The 24,254-nt window shown below is 39.9% G+C and overlaps 1 protein-coding gene across 1 annotated transcript in view; it reads left to right on the forward strand.

Annotated features, from left to right (window-relative positions):
- slc1a7b (solute carrier family 1 member 7b) overlaps positions 1–24,254 on the forward strand; it is a 43,773-nt gene that overhangs the window by 12,189 nt on the left and 7,330 nt on the right. Inside the window, exons 2-7 of the mRNA XM_042416923.1 lie at positions 4,506–4,585; positions 11,826–12,041; positions 18,881–18,923; positions 19,031–19,262; positions 20,658–20,757; positions 23,905–24,138. Of these exons, the coding sequence (XP_042272857.1) occupies positions 4,506–4,585; positions 11,826–12,041; positions 18,881–18,923; positions 19,031–19,262; positions 20,658–20,757; positions 23,905–24,138 (905 nt within the window). The remainder of the gene's footprint in view (positions 1–4,505; positions 4,586–11,825; positions 12,042–18,880; positions 18,924–19,030; positions 19,263–20,657; positions 20,758–23,904; positions 24,139–24,254) is intronic.

Genomic DNA, 24,254 nt, shown 5'->3' on the forward strand with positions numbered 1-24,254 from the left:
AGCCGGCTTATAGTGGAAAAGGTCTTACTTGTGACTTGCAAAACTGTGATTGAATTCAGATGAATTTTCTAGCCCTTTCCCATGCCATGTCATGTCCAGTTCCTTGCATTATTTCATATTCATGTTGATGGAAGAGAAACAACTGTTTCCATAAGTGTGAGCAAGTAATTTGTGCAGGACTTTTTTGAGCCAGCTATATTTGAGGACACTGAAGTCTTCCCCTCTATAGTTCGGAGTATATGAGGGTTGTAGCAACCTGTTACAAAATGTCATGTTCAGTTCTGGTCACATTGAAGTTGTCTGTCAGGATCATGTCAGTGACTAATTTGATGTATTTTTTTAATGTATGATTTGATTCAGCATGTCAGATTGTGTGGCATCAATGGCCTTTTTTGTGGTGTACAGATGCCATGTTTGAAATTGGGTTGTTTTACCATGTTTTTTCTAATCAAATCAGGCAGAACATATGCACAAAAATGTCAGGATTTGTTAAATCCTGGCTACAGAACTGCAACTTTTGAAACATTTACAGAAATCCATTTGTACAGGTGAAAATGTTCTAGATAATTTCTAAAACTAGTTTAACACTGTATTTTTCTCTTCCTTAACGATGTGGCCTTATATAAAATCCCAATACTTTTGTATTATTAAAAACATAAAGAGAGACACAGATCAAGCTACAGAAGCAGATCTGAGTGGAAAGCAAATCAGGCTGAATCAAATATGATTGCAAAAGTGGTTGAATTAAAATAATCTTTTCTCTGAAATCTACATTTAGAATATCATTTTGTCAAAATGAAGACCTATCAGGAATATCTTAATTTTTTTTAGTGTTTCGAATTTGATATTTTCTTATTATTCGAAAGTTCTTCATAATACAGACACATTAGTCATTAAGTTATAAAACTTGATCTGAATCAGATTCTTGCACACGACATTAGGGATTTTAATTTTTTGAGGTCACAAAAACAGAAGAGTACAGCTGAGTGTAAGTGTAGGGAGACACTGAAATCATTAAGGATGATTTAACACAACATTGAAACACATTATTAGCTTGAAAACTGTTTGTTTGATCTTTGTACTCGTGCTAATGAAAGTACTGAGTAATTCAATGAATAACATGGTTAAAGATGATTAAAAAAAAAAAAGGATTTCAACCTTTTGAGCATTCTATAATTTTCAGTTATTGTTGATGAAAATATTAGAACACCCACATCTCTATCCACATCAATAGAGAGCAGAAAGAAATTAACATATTAACAAACAAACAAACATGAGCCCACACACCATATTGCTAATCTATTCACACCTTGGGAGAATAATAAAATGTGTACAAGTGTTTATATGGCACATTCAATCTCTCAATATGTAAATTGTCAAGCCATCTCCAGCTGTCCATGCTCTGTTGGCAAGTGTGTGAAGGACAATTACATTTTAAAGTCATAGATTTTCAAACACTGACTCCTGTTGCAGATCCCTTAAACCACACCGTGACCACAGCGATGACTTGGGAGTAAAGAAGCTTTTTAAAACTCTTGATATGCTGCCAAGTTCATTTTGACAGAGTAGAGATATGAAGTCTGGCTGCAGGAGATAGAGTGGCACAGCTGATAGACAACAGCTGTCCACTGCTGTTTTGGACAGAGACCAACGTTAAGCCCAGTGGACACTGAGACAAAAACACAAAAACCCTGTGAGATCCTCAGACATCTGCCAAACTGTCACCCAAAACTCTTTGGCTTTGGAAACATGTCACCGGTGTATTATCTGTGCAATTTCATATCTTTCCTCCTCTTTTTTTTTCAAATTAGATTCAGTCCTCTATAATAAGCTGTTACCCTCTGACTCTCTTTTCTATCTATTTGTACCTTCTTCAACCTTCTTATGAAGTGGTCATTTGTATCACTTGCCAAGAAACCATTGCCATTGCCAATCTACCAACGCTGGTCTCTGAGACAGCACACAGTCTGTTGAGTAACACAGGCATGTGATTGAAATAAACAAGTCAAATTTTTACAACTGAGACTTGTTTTCTTGCTTTGCGGGTGTATCAGAGTCATTGGAAAGGGATAAGAGAAACATAAAAAAATTCAACTTATCTACTGCCAGTGTTTTTGCAAAATCAAGAATCATTGTTTTTCTCTGACACATCATCTTTGAGATGTTGCTTGGGGAGTTGCACTGGTATGCACAAAAACAAACAAAACAGGATCCATATGTAAAACATGGCTCCATGTTGCTAATAGTGAAATTGTTACAAAATAATGATCTATCACACAATTTGAGTATTTTTCATTTGATTTTTTGGAAATAGCAATGTCTGTCCATCATCTTTGGTCTGAACTTACATATCTCACCAACTAATGGATGGATATACAGTACAGACATTTGTGGTTTTCAGAGGATTAATCCTAATGACTCTTGTGACTTTTCCTCTAGTGCCACCATCACTGACATTTTTTCTGTCTCAGCAACTATTGGATGGATCGTCATGAAATTTGGTACAAACATTCATTTTCCTCTCAGGATGAATGGTAATTTTTGTGAATTCCCAATACTTAAGATGATCCTCTATGCTCTTCCCTTACCCTATGCCCCACAGTACTCTCTCTATGACCTACTTAAGTGTCTTTCACTTCATGCTGTCTCTCCGCTTGGGCTAAAAAATGTTCAACGTATGCATAACTGTGGCTTGTGAGTTTTGAAAGAAATTAGCATAGGTTGTGGGGGGTCATGAGAGATCCACTTGCATTATGGGAAATGTGGGATCCAGTATTTTTGAAGCTTAACCCATATAGACCAAAAACAACGATATCTTGTCCTCTTCTGCATCAAGTGTGACTATTCATTCAGGCAACAGATTGTGGTAGAATTAGCTAAACTGAACTCACTCATTTGATGTATAAATTGAAAGTCCTTTGGAACCTTTAGAATTGTTATATTGCACAAAATTAGAAGGCTCTGAAAGGTCTCACTGTCATAAGATAAGGCTCTGCAAAATGCTCAACATTATGTTCAGGCATCACCATACAAATTGGGCAACAAGTCCTTCAAATGAAAAAAAATATGTTGTTGGTTCATACTGTCCAGAACAACAAAGCCGTTTCCAAAGAAAAGCTCTGTTAACCAACTGTACACCACCTGTTCAGCAACAAACAGGAGACACACAGTTAGTCACTAGCTGGTGAACATGTAGCATTTAACAGCTAATGTGAGAGACATTTCTCTCAGGAGTCAGTGGAAACCTGAACAGACATTGGACTTATATTTGTCAGGTGGATAGGAACATGATTCCAAATGAATGACGTTAAAAAAAAAAAATCTATTATCGCAGCTTTAAAAATCAAAGCAAATGTGTTTTTTCTTCCAACAGAGAGTGGCAATTTCAACAAGCTAAGGCAGTGGTTCTCAAAGTTGGGTCCAGGGACCCCCAGGGGTCCTTGAGGGGGTTCCAGGGGGTCCCCAGCAAAAAGGGGAATAATTTATTTTCACTATAATTCCATCCATAAGTAACACAATGACAGAGTGTATGACTATTTTGGGTTTCTTACACTTTCTGTAATAAAACATCTTAAAGCAAAAATCTTATCAGGTGGGGGACCCTGGGACAAAATCTTATCAAATGGTGGCCCATGATCTAATTTGTGCAGTTTAAAGGTCCTTGATGTGAAAAAGTTTGAGAACCACTGAGCTAGGGGTTTACAGACTTTACTGATCCTTAAGGGGAAATTCATATGTTACAGTAGCACAGAGACAGACAAGAACAGATAAAGAACTCTTTGAATGAATGAAATAAAAAAAGTATATAATAAAAGATTAAAGAAATTAGAGAGGTGGCATCAAAAAGCCATATATATTAGAATACATTAGACTGTACAAATAAATTGTGCAAATATTTGTGCAAATGTAGTCCAGTAGTGCAACTGTTGAAGCCATGATGTGAATTATATATATACAGTATATAGTATAAGTTTATTGGTACAGATATAAATATTTACAATATACAATAATATAATAGTATATAATGTTATACACAGTATAGGTGCAATATATGTAATATACACACAGTATACAATACTATAAAGAGAATACTATGATACAGTATATGATATACAGAAGCACAATAATAATAAGACAATAGTTAAATGGTATTGTTATACAGTGATATAAGTTATATAATGTAACCTTAAGTAAAATAGAGTTATAAGTATGTACTACTTCTACTACTTTAATGGTCATAGATTAGTTATTCAGCCATTTTCATTTTCTTACTAAGTAAGGGATCATTTTCTAATTATAAATTGTTGGTAGAGAAAAAAAACAAAACATTCTTCTCTGTTCATGATGCTGCAGTCAGAGTGCTCCTTTTCAGTGCTCCAGACATCCTAAAAATACCTTTTTCCTTGTTATTATTTTTTAAATAACATAAAGTTTGTTTTCACTAACTCTAATGCTCTCCCTCAAATTACCTGTGACCATCATTTCTTCTTCTTTCTTCATGACAGGAGGTGAAGTACTTCCAGTTTCCTGGAGAGCTGCTAATGAGGATGCTGAAGATGCTGATTCTCCCACTTGTTGTGTCCAGGTACTGATGTCTGTCCTCTGCACTCTTCATTACATGTCATTAACCCTCACAGCGTGAACCTGTTCACCTCTTGGATTAACAAATTAGGAGTTTTCAGTGAGACATATGCTATCTCACACAGGCTCCGCCCTCTACTGGAGTCTATGGGTAATACTGTCACATGCATGCAACCGCCCACTGAAATTTGCATATACGTACCCGGCCAATCAGGACGCACCTAAAGATTCCATGTATCGACACAGTATAAAAAGCAGTACCTTGCTGCAATTCCCATCCTTCTCACTTCAGCAATGGTGAAATCAGCTCACTGATCTTACTTCTCTGCGGATGGAGTCACCGCTCCAAGCTTGTCTCTGTCTGTCATGCCAAAGTCTCATCACCGCCACCAACAGGCATCTCTTCTGCTTCAAGTGCCTCAGACAGGACCACGCAGATTGCGGCATGATGCACCACCTTGTTTGCACTGCCTTGTGTGCACTGCGGTGCACTTCCTTCAACTCAACGCTGGCAACAGTAGTTTCCATTTTTGGCTGTGTGACATCTCACACCGCTGCAATGAGAGCGAACTGGAGCTCGAGATTGATCTTTGTGGTGAAGATGAGTTCACTGCTTCATCTGGCCCTCTGCTGCCAACACCACCGCCACTGCCAGCTGTTTCCTCCTGTCATGAGGGCTTTGGCAAAAGGCCTGTCTTTGCCCACCCTTCGTGAAACATTTTCTACAGGGGGTTAGGAGACAATTGCCGGTGATGCATGTCTCCCCCCCCCAGTGGGAACTGCTGTAGTGGCTGTAGTGAATGATCCAAATGAGCCTCTGGAGTGCTCCTCTCTGAAGATGTTGTCATTCAAGAGAGCTTTGCTGCTTGTGCTGACCTCGGCTAAGTGAGTGAGCTGTGTGACCTATTGGTTCACCCAAGCTTTTGCTGCTTCATGGTGACCACAGTGATGCTACTCTCAGATCGAACCCCTCCTTTGTTCCTATGAACATAAGGTGTTCATTTAGGTTGAGAACTATTCAGCTAGAGGTGTTTTGTCCTCCACCCCATGGGGATGCCAGGCAAAACTGCACCTCTTGTGCCCAGAATGTGTGTTGGCATGTTATGTTGAGAGCATGGCCCCCTTTCGGCACACTGAACTGTCCGTGTGCTATAGAGAGGGAGTGGCCGGTAAAGCCCTATCCAAGAAGCACCTAGCTAGTTGGCTTTGTGATACATCTCCTTAGCTCACAGGCAGGTGTTAAAGGACCTCCCGACTGTGGTCCAAGCGCATTCCACACGTGGTGTAGCAGCATCTACAGCCTTGTTCAGTGGGGTGAGTCTTGGCCTACACTTTGTTCGTTCATTAGGTCCTATCTCTCGGACATGACCAGCTCCTTTTCAAGGTCCGTGCTCGTAGGTTGGTATGAGTGTCAGCTGTGGTTCACCTGACCCCCCCCCCGGGCAATTATATGCCTGCATTTTCCTGTAAATCCCACTGACTTGGGGAATGGGGTGTGCAGGGTGTGCGTTGTATGACCAGTGACAACTGTGAGGTTAGGCCATGGTTTCCCCCAGTTCATGTCCATGTTAACTGGGCTGGGTTAGGCTCCCTAATGCTCAGCTTAAGCGGCTGGGATTATAAAGTAGTGGGAAGGTCACACTGACTAACCGTTAGTTGGTTGGGCTCAGTGAGGCAGTCTGATGACATGTGGCGGTAGGCCAAACATTCATCGGGCTCCGCCTACTGTATCCATAGAGTCCAGCAGAGGGTGGAGCCTGATAGATAGATAGAGATAAAATGGGGGTTACAATATTGTAACCCTAGTCCTATAATCAGAGGTTGAGTCCTCTACCTATGGACCCTGCCACTCCCACACTGTCTGCTGAAGTGGTTTCGATATGGGAATCGCAGCAAGGCACTGCCTTTTATACTGCGTGGGACACACGGTATCAGTAGGCGCATCCTGATTGGCTGTGTACGTACATGCATATTTCAGTGGGCAATTGCATGTGTGTGATTGGAGTATTACTCATTGAGTCCAGAGTCCAGTAGAGGGCTCCGCCTGTGCTTATAGAACTAGGGTTACAAAAAACTTTCAATACTGTAATAGGTGTATATTCATATTCTGTTGGTTCACAGCAGGGTGGAGTGGAAATAGTATGCTTAAGGACATTGAAAAGTATTAAAAGACAGTTTTCACAAGTCTGTCTTTAAACAACAGTCACGTGCCCAAATGAACATTGAAAGAGGTTTTCCTTACTGTAATCATTCCTCCTGTTCATACTAGCTATTAAAATATCCCTTTCAAATGAGCTTTCAATGTAAATGATTGGTGCCAAAATCCACAAGCCTCCTTCTGTGCAAAAATTTATTTAAAAGTTCATCTGAAGCTGATATGAAGCTCCAGCTGTCCAAGTTGGTCAAATTACATAGATATCTTTCAACAATACAGTCTTTTTACTGCCAACGTCCCTCTTTTTGTTACGTACTCCCACTGCAGTTCAACAGTCACACAAAGAGGGAATTTGATGCCAAAAAGACTGTAAATGTGGCTCAAACTCAAACTGCTAAAGCCTCATATAAACTTAAGATCATCTTTTAAATGCATTTTTGCACAAAATGACTGTGTGAATACACTGTGGATTTTGGCTCCCATCACTTACAATGAAAGCACATTTGAAGGGGATCTTTTAATACCCAGTATGAACAGGAAGAATGATTACATTGAGTAAAACCTCTTTCAGTGTTCATATAGGCACCTGACTGACAGACTTGAAAAATTGTGAAGCTATCCTTTAAGTCAAACATGACAAGCCAGAACATGTAAAGTGCACTATAGACATGTAAGTGAATGTTCATTTCCACTCTGTAATCAAATTGGGCCAAACGTATGCAAACAAATGTTAATTTAAATGGTTATATTCTTCACTTTTTGTCACTAAACTAATGTTTATTCAAACACAACCTATGTTGCCTATCCTAAAATATGTCATGGCTGTGGTTAGACCAAATTTTGCTCCCTAATCGGACATTGACACCCCACCTTGTTCGCTTCAGTATTGTACTCTGATGTGCAAAATTATGACAGGGATAGATTGACAGTAAATAATGATTGTTTGTATCTTTCTTAACGTAGGTGCATGGCGAAGTAATGCGAGCAGCAGAAAAGGAGGGATGCTGCATTAATTAAATTGTTATATGTTTGATAAAATGCAGTATAATGATTTAAATAATATAATCAACTTGTGTTATTGTTTGCCCATTAGCCATGCTAGTTCCTGCAGTTCATACCTACAATCCGCCCATGCTTTTTTACTCTCCCGCCTGCTGTTTGCTTCAGTACACGAAACATTTCATAACATGAAATCCTGTCAGATTGTGTTCTGTTCATTCACAGCCCTCTGCTGCTTCACTTGAGTAACAAGCTAACATTACTTTAAAGGTGTGTTCAGACAGAAACTGTAACAAATTTTTGCCTCACACCATTCATGCAAATTTGAATGCTGAACCATCTGTGTTTATTCACCCCAAACCAATGTACCAACTGTACAGACGTTAAGTAAGCTAGCTAGCAATGTATGCTAGCAACACTCCCACTTCGCACTCTGTCTGAACCCACAGTAAGGCAGTTGCATTTTACAAAGTTGGCAAGCAGAGTGACAGGCCATGCTGCTATGCACTGAAAATATTGAAATCAAACATCTAATTACAGTTATTTGTCCATGTCCAAACATCAAATAAAAACTGACAACCCTAATGTCATCACACAACCTTCCAGACTTTGATATCTCAGTCTCCAGCAGCTAGATTACAACAGGTTAAAGAAAAATGGTTATACTGTATATAGCCTTACAAACAGCTCTCCTTTTTGTAATTTTTCATAATGTATATATATATATATACATATATATATATATATATATATATATATATATATATATATATAAAATGAAAAACAAGTTACATAATGAGCGAATGAGTGCAATAAGTGGATTCTAATATCTATAATGATTTTAGCACTTTGAGGTAGTGCTGAAAAGCCACTTCATGCTTCACGCTAAAGTCACTGACTCAATTGTTTGAGTGTTTTCAGGAGGACTCTAGATCAGTTCCTCTCAGTATTTCAACAATATCTGACACAAAGTCCAAAAAATTCACTGGGCAATCCTTCATTAAAACTACAGTCAAATGATATGAAAAGAAACTTGTACTTAAAAACATATTTTTTACCATATGAAAACTTTTATGAAGCTGGTTGGAACAATCTCTAGACATTGTCACCAAGGACCATTATCATATTATTGGATTTACGGATTCAAAGGTTTATTTGTCAAATACAAAAGTGATATGTAATGGGATGTGGCACGCTCCTAAGGCTGTGTGAAAAGACTAGTGTGAAAAATAAGGATTCTATAAAAAGAAATATAAAGGATAATCCCTGATAGGAAACTTTCCACAGCACCAGAGTAGGAGGTCTTTAAGAGCCCCAGAGAAACTCTTCAGCTATCTGAGGTGGTAAATGTGTTGCCTCGCCATACTCGCCAAAATGCCTGTGTGTGAACAATGTCAGATTCTCAGTGAAGTGGACCACCGATTTTTAGAGGAATAAATGCTTTGACAATTTGCAAAGTTGAAAAGGCGAGGTTTTTCTCAATGTGTGACAAATACTTGCCATTTAAGTAACGTTGCTTTAATAAAAGATTTTGTTAATATCCATGCACCTCTATCAGACTTTTGATTATGGCTTGTGTGAAGGCACTGAATCATTGTAATAAGGTAGAAGCAGTGCCACACCCATCTTCTCATAACGAAATTCAGCGTGTAGTTCCATGTGTGACAACAATGATTGTTTAAGTTGATTGCATGTCACACTGTGTGAGACAGCTCTAATAATATCGGTCAGACTGAACGAAATCAATTTGAGGCATGCCAGAATCTGACACATGTATTTGTAGAAAGAAGTATATGAGCATTATCAAAGTCACAAACTTTTTTTTGTTGTGTCTTGATCATTTTGGTTTGTGTGCCATGTATATACTGGAGAAATTGTGTACACTGTTTCTGATTGACAACCAAAGATTTTGATTGACAGCCAATAATTTTACCATGTTTCTGTCACAATTGTCAATTTATGTCTCAGACAGCTCAAATTGCACAGTGTAAAGTAAAGGGGCCTTTACTAATGCTTATGACACTAAGGAACATGAATAAAAACTCCAAGTTATAAAGACAGTAGTTTGTTCATACTCTGGCTGACTTATGAGCGTGTGGCAAAATGGGTCCATTTGTCCCTGTTACACTTTGATACATTTCTTTCCATACTTGTCATTTGTTTGTTTAGCCAGTATGATGTTGCCATTTGTAGCATTGCTCTCACATACTTCAAGAGGTTTGTTTGTGTTTAGTTAGTTGTTTTTTTTTGTTATATTTACATCTGTATTTCTGGTTTAATCAAGACAGACAAGTATTTAAGTCACACACACACACACACACACGCACACACACATACATACACACACACACCCTTCGTATGGGGGATTTATAGAATTTAGTTAAATCTTTGGGTTAGTATTCATGTTATTTGTACTTATTTTGGCTTATACACTGGTCTGAATAAATCACTTTTTTTAAGTTATTGACCAAGATTCTGAGTCTGCCTCCCATCACCTTCCTTGATGCTCTGGCCAAGCTCCCTCACAGAGTGATATAAAAGAGTGTCATGGCAAACTGTCGGGCATTTGTATACACTGAACTCCATTATCAGCACAACTTTTAATTAACTCATATGGTTCTCCGTTTCGTACACTGTAATTATGTATGTTGTGTCAGATACTGTCACTGATATACAGCTGCTTTGAGGATCACTGCAGTATTGTGTGTGTGTGTGTGTGTGTGTGTGTGTGTGTTGCCATTCTCTCCCTGAATGAAAGCAGTGGGGGATTAAGAGCATTGATCCTTACATTACAAGAGAAATCTAACAAACATCTCTAACCCTGATGTGATGCCAGCCTGGTTGTGATTAAAATGCTGTCTATATGCCAATAGTTACTGGTGGTTACAAAAATGTTACATGCAGACATGAGTTCAATGTTTCCCAAACATTCTGCTTGATCTCTAACACATTAAAATGCAATTTAAAATAGATCATATGAATGAATGTACATTCTGTTGCTAAAGTTTCTTACTTTGAGAACAAACACACTGTGAGGTACAGACCAGTGTTAGCTTCAGTGCAAGTCCAGGGCAAGAGGGATAAAAATGTTTGGTGAGTAAAGCATGGAAAACAGTTGTGAGACATGTTTTGATTTTGATAGATTTACTGAAGTACACAGAATGTGACATCCTCTGCCTCCAAAGACCATGTGAAAACAGTCATCCATGGGGCAAAAAAACAGTACCCTGAAGAAGGTTACAGCTCTCTGAAACACACAGTAGCATTTATTGAGCAAATCAGTGGACTGATGAGGCATGCCATGTATAACTGAGGTGTCAAGGTTGTTTTAAAGTTGAATTGACCTCAATTTTCAACAGAAATCTGAATGACAGCAGACAGAGTGGAAATCATCTAGAGAGCTGCACTGAATTAGTTAAATTAATGGATGAAAAATAGATCTTGTGATGGACTTGAACATGTTTTCAGTGATGTTCCTTGGATCATTGGGTGTTTCAGGTCTTTCAACACCATACACCCTCCCACAGGCAACCCAGCCATGGTTGATCAGGACATGGCTCATGTTCAAGTGGCATTCTGCTTTCCCCATAGTTCTCCTCTCCTTGGAGACTTTCTCAGCTGCCACTGTGATTTTGTGGATGGCTCTTCTTCTCCAGACTCCAATAATGCTTTGAGTGCTGAGGGTCTTGAAGAGAGATTGTCCTGCAAACCCCCTACAGCCAGCCTTGATAGGCATGCATATAGCTTTCCAGCCCCATCTCTGGCAACTACTGAACTACTGATAAAGGATTGCATACTCCAATATAGGTTAGCAATATTGTCCAAGCTCTTAGTCTATTCAAACTCTCATCAAAATGCATTGGGATTTCTCCAAAACATAACGTTAGAAAGATGCAGAAAAGTTGACATGTTGGACAACATTTCATCTGACAGTGGTGGATTGTCAGAGTGGGGAGCATGGGAAAGAATGTAGTACTAAAAGATGGTTACAAAAGTAAGAACTGCTTACCTACAGCTTGCATTAACACATTTGCCATAACATCAAAGCACCACTTATAATTGAGTCTAACATGCATGTTTCCTCTTCCAGTTTGATGTCAGGACTGGCAGCCCTCGATGCCAAGTGCTCCAGCCGGCTCGGTCTGATCACAGTGTCTTATTACCTGTGGACCACCTTTGTGGCGGTGATAGTGGGGATCATCATGGTCTCCATCATTCACCCAGGCGGCGCAGCCCAGAAGGAGGACTCTGAGGACAGTGGCAAGCCTATCATGAGTTCTGCTGATGCTCTGCTTGACCTCATCCGGTAAGACACATATGTAAAGATTACTCACTTGATAACGAATAGTCCTCAGAGCCACATGTGGCTAGACTCACAGGTTAGTCTAAATGCTTTGCTCATAGGGACTGAGGACTGTCCCCTAGGTTTTGTTGTTAAAATTGAGTGGAAACGGTTAGAGCGTTTAAAAAAGTCCTGCATTGCAGAACCGATCTAAAGTCTTTAGGGCAGCCCTTCAGATTGGTGACATGAAGTTCACTACAGAGGAGAATGGGGGAGGGGGAGAATCATTTCCGGTAAGATGTGTCCTTGACAAAATTTAAGGGGCGTAGGTTTGTTAGCGGCCATTCTCACCACCATTCAAGCAACTACCGTGCATTTAGAAATCCCCAGACGTTGGTAGGCGGAGATCTCCGACTGTCTGGTATCGCAAGACTACATATGGCAGCAGAGGAAGTCTGTAACTGAAGATAGTTAGCAGAGAACAAACAGGGCTTAAGAGGGCTGCAGTAAGCCAAAGTCCTCAGAAAAACTGCACACTGCAGCCAGATTTATGCCTGTGCTGCAGAAGATTTATGTTTTCAAGGTTTATGGAATGTATGATGTATGGAAACTAGGTTGAATTCTGAAGAGAGGGACATACAGGTGGAGATATAAGGAGAGTGATCTATAGTGTGCTGCATAAAAACAGTCCATAACATATAAAAATGAATACATGTACTCTTTTTTTATTTATATCAACAAGGTTAGATTTAATATTATAAATACCTCTCAGTACAACACAAAACATCTCAGTAGCACTACAAACTACAGAACAGGTGAGGGCAGTCTATCATACTTGAAGGAGTTTTATGAAGCCATAGGATAAAAAAAGTCATGATTGAATGAGAAAGAGGTCACAAATGTATTTACATTCAGAGAAACATACTTGTATAACTTTGAGAGTAAGTGGTAATATGATGATCAATTGTAATAAAAGCCTCTATTGATGTACTATTGCACTTCCGCATAGTTGGGGGACTTGTGAGAGACATATAAGAAAAGACTGGTCAAAAGCAGCAAGGCTGAGAGAGAGAGAGAGAGAGAGAGAGATCCTGACTTTAAGTTGCTAGTATGGGTCAAGCTCCAAAAAGGTTCAATCCTACATTTCCCATAACGCAACCCAGTAGCATCTTTAATCAAATCCTCTATGCCTGGTTAACATCATCATCTTTTAAACTGCACACCACTACTTTGTAACAGACTTTCTGTTATAAATTTGTAGTCTTCAATCCCAAGTTGAGATAAACCCGATTACCTCATCATGTGTAAACTGAATCTTGTGTGTAAAATCTGTTAAGACCCATTTAAGGACATTGAACATCTGGATTTGATCACTCCCAATATTTTTGCTTCCACAAATGAAAACAAGATGATGTTTAGTTTTGGATGGGTATGAGATTTGCATTACAATCAGTCCTAATAAACGAAACCAACTGCATGTTTCTGAGTGGCATAATTGGGTCTGAAGCGACAGCTGGATCACAACAGGGACATGGTTTCCTCAATACACAACTTAATGGTGTTGGAAATTGATTGATCACATACAACTTTTTGGTTTTTATATTCTCAAAAAAATCTCCAAATATTCTTACTTTATTCTCATAATATCATGATTTTGTTTTCTATGGGCCTGTCTCAAAAATACAAGCAGTATGTACATGATGGTAGTTCCTTTCTTCAATATTCACAACATATCCAACATGCTATTTCCAATGTATTACACCTGAGCATGTTTAAAAGATCAGTTTCACTGTATGTGGTGGCTAAATATGACAAGAAACAATGATTGGATATAAAACAGCCAGAGTTTGGCTGTCAGTACTGTTGCATTGTCCACCTCATTCTCATGGTCACATATATTCAATTCTTAGTGAGTAATAGTAGCCTTGTAGAGCAGACATCAGACATCCTCACAGGATAATAGTTCTTCAGACTGTTTGGATTTGCCACAAATCCTCACACAGGATTAAAAACATTGGTCATCTTAAAATATTCAGTTCCCGTATTCCAGGATGACTTCATTGTAGACTAAAAAACATTTAATCTTCTTTAATAGGAGACGTTACCCAGTTTCTCATACCCGTAAACAGGGCTGTTAACAGTCACCTGACATACATTGTATCTGTGTGGTTGTTTAATCTGAGTATTTTATTTCATGCTGTTGCTGGGACTGTGGGAAGAGTCTCAGTCCAGGCCATTAATCACACAGCACAGAGCTGTGTAGGCAGGCTGAATGGATCAGCAGGTGACCTTAAGAATGCAGCCAGTTTAAACTCTATGTTCACAAAAGTGTGTTTGCTAAGTGTCATTACAAAGCCATGCACACAAAACATGATATTAGTAGCATTTAATATTTGATTTTTTGGAATCTGTTTTACAATGTTGTGTTAAAATTGAGTCAGAAGGTGACGACTAGTCTGCATTTTAGCACTAACAGAGACTAGTAAACAGTGACTAGTAAAACTGAAACTGATTTAACTAACCCTGGCAATTATTTTTAAATATTCTTCTGGACATTGTAGGAAATGAAGGGAGAGAAATGAGGAATGATATTCAAAAAAGATTACTGGCTGGACTTGATGGTGGATGTTTCTTTTCTTTTCACTGCACATCCTTACAATAGGTTTCTTTGTATTTGTTTTTTTACATGGGAATTTTTAACCGTGACTTATACTGTATAATGTAATTTCAAAGCTTGTGACCAAAGCTTAATTTATTTTCCTTGTTTGCGCTGCCACAAGGGTCCACATGATATAAATCTTGTCATCTGCGAATGTCCGTGAAGGTCCAAAATGTATGACTGAGCACATACACACTGACATGTGTACACATGTCAATGTATACAGACGCCCAGTGTAGTATAGCCAGAACAGCACACTGTCCATGTCCATTTTTGGACCATGTTCACGCCTTAATGTATGCATAACTTCTGGATTCATAATAGATTTTTTCGTGATTTGATTTTGTGTTCTTGACACTATAGACCGATGGAATGCAAGATGATCTGCTATTGTTAGCACTGTTTGATCTTCCCCATGTATTTCTTCTTCTGCTACTTTTCCTCCTCCTACTCCTGGTCTTTTTTATTTACATAAGAAAATATTAATTGGCAGCACATAAAACTGCCATTGGTTTAAAATGAGGCTGTCCAGTAGGTTTTGGTGACTAATGTTAGCAAACCTTAAACAGATGTTGCTGTGTTACTGACATTAATGAGTCAGTTCGCTGACTCCTTTCTTCTTGTTTTACTGTAACACTAAATTTTAGCATTTACCATTAACTTGTTATTGCCACAAGACCTCTTTTGCTGCTATTCAGCAAAACGTATGTCAGAAGTTTAAGAAGAAGTCTGTGTTGGCATAGAGGGTTACATTTTTTCGTTCCTAGTTTAATCCTGCTTCAACAACAGTTTTGCACTTTATGGTTTGGTTGTATTTGACTAAGAAGTTATTTTACTGTATTACTGTTATTTACAGGAGGTTTATGCAGATAAACACCCAAGTTTAAGCTGTTCAGTTATACATGTAGGGTTATCCTGAGTCTGTAAGTGATTCATAATTCATTTTTTAGCTATCACGCCTTTGTGGGCAATTAGGTTTTTAGTTTGTACAGCTGTGCAGTTGTTGGTCACTTTAATAGACAGGGATACAGAGATAAAATGGTCTGTTTTTTATTATTATTGTCAGAACTGATCTGGCCTATCATATTTTACACATCCCTCTCTGCAATCAGCAGGGTGGCTGGTGGGTGGAGTGCAGTTGATGATTTTTAAAATGACATTTTGGAAAGCAACCCTGTAGTTTTGTGGGATAAAAGCTAAAGTTTAGATTGTGCAACTGAAGGTTTTTTGATTGGATTGGAGTGAAGTTTTGGTCATGGTTAAATAAACCAAATTTCACTGAAAATGAAACCTTTCAGCTATTTCATTCTCCCTCTAACCCTGTTTTCTTTAGCTGATTCAGCACTATGTTCATCAGCTAGTTGCTAACTTGTCTGTGTGCTGTTGTTTTGATTGATTTGATTTATTGATTGGGACAGTGTGCAGTTTTAAACATCAAAGATGCACTGCACCGGAGTAAGCTCGAAGCTAATACACAACAGCACATCACATACACCCACAATGTCAAATGTGTTGGGCAGGTAGTGTGCAGTGGATTAATCAGTGCAGGATTGTGGGATTTTACACACAGGGTATCCTGAACTGCAGCAGGCAGCTATAGAATCAATTGTGCCCAGTGATTTGTTTATGCTATCATTATTAGTTTTCTTTGGTTTTGTGTATGACAGAGGTTTTTGGTTTCTTCACGTTGTTTTGGCAGGTACGTTATCTCTCTTTCATCCTGAAAATCTGTTAAAATGTCACTAGGTCAATCAATCAATCAATCAATCAATTTTTATTTATATAGCGCCAAATTACAATAAAAGTAATCTCAGGGCACTTTTCACATAGAGCAGGTCTAGACCATACTCTTTAAGTGTGTGATCTTTCTTTGGTGAAGGTATAGCAAATTGAAAACCTGTCTAATTTGGGCTCATGGATAAATTTACATCTGTTGTGCTTTGTGCAGTGCTGACTCTGAGTCTCCAGAAGACTCTGCTTCTATTTAAAGTCAAGCTAGCTGAACTGTAAGCCCGTATAAATACTACATGTGAAACACAATTAGAATTTCAATCGGCCAAGATGACAGGTTTTCAAGGCCATAGAGCATCTTTAAAACAGCACATTTCAGTATGGAATGGACAGCCATCTTATGTGTTACCTTGTAGTGTGTGAGAGGCAAGGATTTCAAATTTGGAATCTCCCTACTGAGCATCACTGTGATCACACCCTTCACAATTATATCAAACATGTTTGATTTTTATCACTGGAATCTGGATAGATGTGAAAATGATCGCGTTTGCCAGCTCATGAGAGAAACAAAGACTCACACTGTTGCCTCGGTACAAGACCAGTGGAATGCAAGGAGACTGAGCTGTTTGGTTGTCCTGATGTTTTCAGTCATAGTTTCATCTAGAGTCTTTAATAAGGATACATCAGATGATACAAAACAACATGGGTTTGGGGTTTATTTTTCAAATGAGTTCCTATGTCCACAGTGTTGCAGATAAAAGTCAGAGATAGTATATTGGGCTGGAAGTCTTTATAAATAGGTTATATTTTGTTATTTTATTTGTCTACTTTTTAGAAATCTAATGCATTTGGTTTACACATGGATTAAGATCTGATTAAGATAAGAGTTAGTATTTTATGGTCTGGTTGTATTTCAGAGATAGGGTATTTCGTTGTATTTTAGTTTTGTACTGTACAATAAGTTCATGCAGTTAGAGTGGGTCTGTGTAATGCTTGTTGCTTGTTGTTGCAGTGGCCACTGTGGCCAAAAGTGACAATTATGGGCTACTGGTAAATGCAAAGATGTAGTATAACAGAGCACCAGAGAGACATAGAAGAGTTATAAAGTCAGCAAACTGACTCACTGCACTTACTGCATTATATGCAGAGTTTGCTGACATTAGCTGTCGTATGCGAACTGGTCATACCAGACCATGTAAGGCTGCAGCAGCAAAACTTATGAGTGTATTCATTTGAGCAAGGGTGTGTTTTATTTCTTATAAATTTAACTTTCTATTTGTACAAGGAAAATTGTGTTATATCATCTTTCAAAATTTACATCCTATCCTTTAAGCACACCTACGTGTGCGATTAGCTTTTTAGCAGCTGTGCAGTTGTCGGTGATTTTAATAGTCAGGAGCCGAGATAAAATTATCTGTCTGGGCCATTATTTTCAGACCTGATCTGGCCTATCATATTTTACACATCCCTCTCTCCAAACAAAAGGGTGGCTGGTGGGTGGAGTGCAATGGATGGATGGATTAAAATGAGGATTTGGAAAGCAACCCCATAGTTGTGTGGGATAAAAGTTTAGATTTAGGTAGGGCAACTGAAGGTATTTGGAGTGAGGTTTTGGTCATGGTTAAATAAACCAAATTTCACTGATAATGAAAACTTTCAGCTATTTGTTTCAGTCAAATGAACCCTGCCACTTGTTTTTCTTGAACTGTAGAACTTCCTAAGAAATAGACAGTATTATTTTCCATAACTATGAAATTGATGTGAGGTCAAGCTGGTGGAATAAGCATTTCCAGCGTCTGTATTACACAACTTCCCCAAATGCAAACAGGCCAGCAAGCAAACTGTTTATTTCAGCATGATTTGGTTTGTTTAGACAGGAGGTACATGTCCCTGGATTGGATCAAATTATGGAGCAGGAGACCTGAAGGCACAATGTAATAATTACATTTTGTTGTTTGTTTTCATTATGTTTGTTTGTTTGTTTGTTTGTTTGTTTTTACAAAATATGAATAATCATGTCCCCTACCACCACCTCTCCTGGAAATAGATTACAGATTGAGAGCTATATTGATCCTGTTCCAACCTCCTGGTCTGCATTATGTTAGCCAGTGCAAAATACTGGGATGTTATCTTTGGAAGTGGTGACTATGACTCACTGCCTTTTCATTTACACCAAAGCAAGAACCTTTAAAACATCTGAGTTCTCAGTGTTTTGCAATAAAGTAGGATGTGATTTGAAAGAATTCTGAATAAGTCTGAAAAAAACTGAAAAATAAATATGATCTGAAATAAATAAAGAAGTGTATGTATATTGATATGTAAGACAACACCTAGTATCCCAATATTAATACTGATTAATATTGATGGGGTGAGGTCTTTTTACTCCCTAAAAGCATACAGTATCCAATATTTTTCTTGCTTTTCTGAACCATACAGCAGTGTGTTTTAATAATTGTGTATCTCTGCCTTGCAGCAACATGTTCCCAGCTAACTTGGTCCAGGCCACATTTCAACAGGTGAGACCTTTGATATCACATACAGCCTTTTCAAACACAAAGGTTTAGCTTTTTTTAGAACTTAAATGCAAGTCCTTTCTGCTTCTGTTTCTATTCCCTGGCAACAGTATCGAACAAGTAGCGAGTACATTGTGAAACCCAAGCCTACAGTAAGTCAGGCCCAATCAGAGTCCACCACACGGCGAGCGCTCATCTACGGTATCCAGGATGATAATGGAACGGACATCCAAAACTTCGCCCTTGACCTGACTCCACCACCTGATGTGCTCATACGCACTCGGGAAGGAACAAGTGATGGAATGAATGTCCTGGGAATTGTTATCTTTTCAGCCACCATGGGTATTTATCACCTCATTTTGTTGTGTGCCTTTTGGCCTCAGATGTAGAATTTATCATTGCTAATTAAAAGAAATTAGAGAATTTGGCTGGCGACTTTCTATATTTGGTTATTGTCAACAAATTTCATGTGCAGAGCTAAACCAATAATCAACTCATTCTACTTACAAGTACTGTATTTAAAGTCTGATATACCTTATTCTTCTGTGCAGTAGACCTCTGTTGTTGTCCAAAAACTATTAAAAATGTGTCAGTGAGCCACACTGTTGCACTGGGTGACATGTTTCTTCATCCCTGAAGACAGTGGTTACTGTAGCTTGTTTGGAAAATGGTTCCAAAGAGTAAAAACAGTGATGTGGTTCCATTTACAGAGCTTCACTAGCTAACTTCTTGACTTTGTACTGAAATTCTTTGAGAAATGTATAATGTAGTACAAAGTCAAGAAGTTGTGATATATAACACAACAAGCTAGCGAAACAGTAAATAGAATCGCAGTGGCGTCTGCCATACTAGGTACCTCTCTCCTGAGGGTTACAATCTTATTGCTGTTGTTACTTTTTGGAATTGTTTCTAAACAAATTATGGTAACCACAGTCTTCATGGACGAAGGAACATGTCACCCACTGCAGCAGTGTGGCTTATTGACATGTTTTTAATGGTAATTAGACAACAATGGAGGTCTATGGCACAGAGGAATATGATAGATCAGAATTTGGATACATGCACATTGTTTTTCATCTTTAGGGGTTACAAACTGAGTTACAAATTGGGTCAAAACTGAGCCTTGCGGTCTCACTGTAATTCTTAATCTCTCCTCGAGACTTCAGCTGTCTGTGATGTTTTGGTGAAAGCAGAAACCTGAGAAAGAGTATATCAGCATTGCCATGGTAAACCAAGGCCAGAGAGGACCCTTCTAGACAACAAAGATAGGTGGAGATGTGTAACCAAAATGTGTTGACAATGACCTGAGGCTCAATGCAATATGACTTAAGATGTCACGGGTAAAGTGCAGTTCTTTGTTTAGAAACTAGTGAACCAATAAGACTAATTTTTCATATTGTAGGCTGATCTGCTTGGGTTAAAGACTAAGACTCAGACTTTCAGAAAGAGACAGCATCCGAGTTACAACAACTAGGATGTTCGCTGTTTACGATTCTCCCTGATCAAGTATTGTCAATAAACATCTTCAGCCCTCAGACATCAAAGCCTCCTGTGTGCTTCTCTCCACTGAAGTGTTGACCATCGCTCAGAAATAGCCACAATACACAATACTTGTAGGATGAGTTCATTCGTGGTCTGGCTCTGCACATGAGATTTCTTGACAATAAGAAAATAACGAAAATCACCAGCCAAATCCTTTAATGCTTTATTTTAAAGATGTGCTTTATATTTTCACAGGTATTATGTTGGGAAGGATGGGGCCAAACGGCAGCGCCTTGGTGAACTTCTGCCAGAGCCTGAATGAGGCTGTCCTTAGAATCGTTGCCATTGTTATATGGTAATGATTTCTGTAAACATACAGTACATATATATATATATTACTTTTGGAAGCTATGGAAGGGCTTCTCAGTAACAAAGAATCAAGGAATTTTCACATAGAATGGGGGTAAAAACATTGATTGCCACAATGTCATGATATATGGACATTTTCAGTATTTAAAAACAACAACTTTTTACTCTTTTCCGTTTAGAGGTACATGCCGCACTTATAGACATCAGTCAGCTCTAGTTAGCTGACATGACAGATGTAATTACAGTGAAAAATGGCAGCTAGGGATAATGCTAACCCACACTGCACAAATTTTGTTGTACAACTAGTGAGATGTCACCTGTGTCTGTCCCAGACCCACCATTGGTCAGATTAACAACCTCATTCTAGGTGTTGCATCTGCCGCAGGACGGGTGATGTCTCTTGCTACAGTAGGCTCACATCACATGTGGTTGGGACTCACTGCCCTACATAGGAAGGACAGTTAGGACCTCCTGGGAGCTCCCATAGTACTGGACAGTCTCTTCGGATCCCTCTCCTCTGTCACTCAGCACTTGAAGAGGCTCGAAGAAAAGAAGGTGCAACTGAGACATCATTTGCTACTTGCCTGTTCTTCGAATCAGAGAGGAGATGAGGTGTGATGCCATGGCGAGAAGGAGAGTGCGCAGGCAGGGTAGAGTGCCTACAGCCTCCACTGCTTCAACATCACCTCGACAGAGTCACCACAGCACTGGTCCTCCCATGACCGCGGAGTCGCCTATGCTGCAGTGAGAAGTTCAGACAAATCTCTTGGCCCTTTTGATGCCGGCCCCCATGGGCCAAACTTCCATTAATGGAAGGTTTGGCGGTGGTGAGGGCCAAAGCAGAGTATCACAGCTTCCTGGCTGCCACCCCACAGCTGACCATCTGTCCTCTTCCTCTTACAAGGAATGGCATCTCAGCTGTGTGTTATTGGAGTGGATGAACAAAACACTGAGACTGGGTTATTCTCTCCAGTTCTCACATATTTCTCCGTTCTTGGGCATCAAGGAGATAAATCCATTCTCCCAAGGGGAAATAGAGTTTCTCTCTGAAGAGATCTAGGACCTGTTATCAAAACAGGCTGTCTTTGTCGTTCCCACTCACAACAGACAGAAGGGGTTTTACACCGCGTACTTCCTGGTTCCCAAGAAGATGGGAGGTTTCAGACCCATTTTGGATCTACATTCTGAACCAATGCATCACCAGAAAGACGTTCTGCATGCTGACCATCAGGAGATTGCTGGAACTGATTTAACCAAGCGACTGGTTCACCACCATCAATCTGAAAGGTATATTCTCACATTGAGGCGGCGCCGTAACACAGGAAGTTCCTGTGTTTCGCCTTCCAGGGGATAGCCTACGAGTACAACAGGCTACCATTTGGCTACTCCCTGGCTTCCCACACATTAAACAAGTATGTGGACACGGTGCTGCAACCACTGCGCAACAGTGGCATGAGTGTCTTCTTCCACTTAGATGACCTCATTGTCATGGCCAGGTCCAGAGAATGGGCCATTTTCCACACTGCCAGACTGGTGCTGCACTTTAGTCAGTTAGGCTTTGCCATAAACTGGAAGGATTCCAACTCTGGTCCTCTCCTTTCTACAATACCTGGTGGATAAGGGGCTGTCTCATGCCACTGCTAAGTATATGCAGCCATTTCCTCCTGTCATGAGGGGTTTGGCGACGGACTTGTCCTCACCCACCCCCTCATGAAGTGTTTCCTGCAAAGGGTCAGGAGACAACGGGTGGTGAGGCGTGTCTCCACCCCCCAGTGGAAAAAGTCAGTGGTGCTCGAGGCTGTATGAGTGATCCCTATGAGCCACTGGAGTGCTCCTCTATAAAGGAGTTGTCAATCAAGACAGCTTTGTGCTTGCGCTGACTTCAACCAAGAGAGTGAACGAGTTGGGTGCCCTCTTGGTTCAACGCAGCTGTTTGCTGCTTCGTGGTGACCACAGTAGTGCTAGTCTCAGACCAAACCCCTCCTTTGTTCCTAAGAACATAAGGAGCTTGTTTAGGTTGAGAACTATTCAGATAGAGCCATTTTGTCCTCCACCCCACCTCCGAAGTGCCTAGCTAGTTGGCTTTGTGAGTGCATCTCTCAAGCCTACAGGCAGGTGAGTAAGGGCCCCCCACTGTGGTCTGAGTGCATTCCACACATGGCATGGCAGCATCTATGGCCTGTTTGGTGGGGTGAGTGTCGAGGACATATGTACAGCGGTGTCCTGTTCTACGCCTCTCTTGGACATGAGGGGCTCCTTTTCAAGGTCTGTGCTCACAGGTGCAATTATACACCAGCAGTCTCCTGTGATCCAAGATGACTTGGGAAATTGGGTGTGCAGGGTGTTTGGCATACGACCTATGACCCCAGTGAGGTTAGGCCATTTTTTTCAACCAGCTCTTGTCCGTGTTGACTGGACTGGGTTGGGCCCCCAACTGCTCTGCTAATCGGCTGGGTTTATAAAGTAGTAGGCAGGCCGCCTGTGGCTGGCTGGGCTCAGTGAGGCAGTCTGATGATATGACATGGCAGGGCGTACATTCATCGGGCTCCGCCTACTGTACCCATAGAGTCTAGTAGAGGGCGGAGCCTGTGTGAGATAGAACGAAGGTTACAAATTCTATAAGCACAGGCAGAGCCCTCTACTGATGAACCCTGCTGCTCCCACGCCGACCGCTGAAGTGGTTTTGGATGGTAAGTGGCAGTGAGACACTGCTAATATAGGGTTCAGGATGCACATAATCGGTAGGCGTGTCCTGATTGGCCAGCTACGTCCAATTGCGTGTGTGTGATTTGAGTGGAGTATTACCCATAGAGTCCAGTAGAGGGCTCCGTCTGTGCTTATGAAGCTAGGGTTACAACATTGCAACCTTTGTTTTTTCCTCACCAGTGTATGTGCAAAATCCACCACCTTAATAAAATCCAGGGCTCTGACCAGATTACTGGTAATAGCTATTTGTGTACACAGGGCGGTTTCTTAGAATATTGAACATATTTCAACCCCTTTGTGATTCTATATCCTTGCTTGATAGCGGAAACCCGTCCATAGGTCAACTAATCTCTTTTTTGTATAACTTTTATAAGGCTTCATAGCCACTGTTGCTGACTTCAAGCTCTGGCTTTCCTCATCCTGCCAGGTACTTCCCATTTGGCATCGTGTTCCTGGTGGCTGGTAAGATCCTGGAGATGAGTGATCCGTCAGCCATGGGGAAGAAACTGGGTTTCTATGCCGTCACTGTGGTGTTTGGTCTGGTGCTGCATGGCTTGTTCATTCTGCCTGCCATGTACTTCTTCATCACCAAAAAGAGCCCCATTGTTTACATTCGGGGAATCCTGCAAGCCCTGCTCATCGCCCTGGCAACCTCCTCCAGGTAAAGGAAACTAAGTGAAAAGTAAAATTCAATTCAAATTTCATTTGTATAGTAAAGTAATTTACTTTTTTATTTTCTCATTTTAGAATCAAAATTATATACTATACTATACTATA

This window comes from Thunnus maccoyii, chromosome 7 (genome assembly GCF_910596095.1).
Source record: "Thunnus maccoyii chromosome 7, fThuMac1.1, whole genome shotgun sequence".
Taxonomy (NCBI): Eukaryota; Metazoa; Chordata; class Actinopteri; order Scombriformes; family Scombridae; genus Thunnus; species Thunnus maccoyii.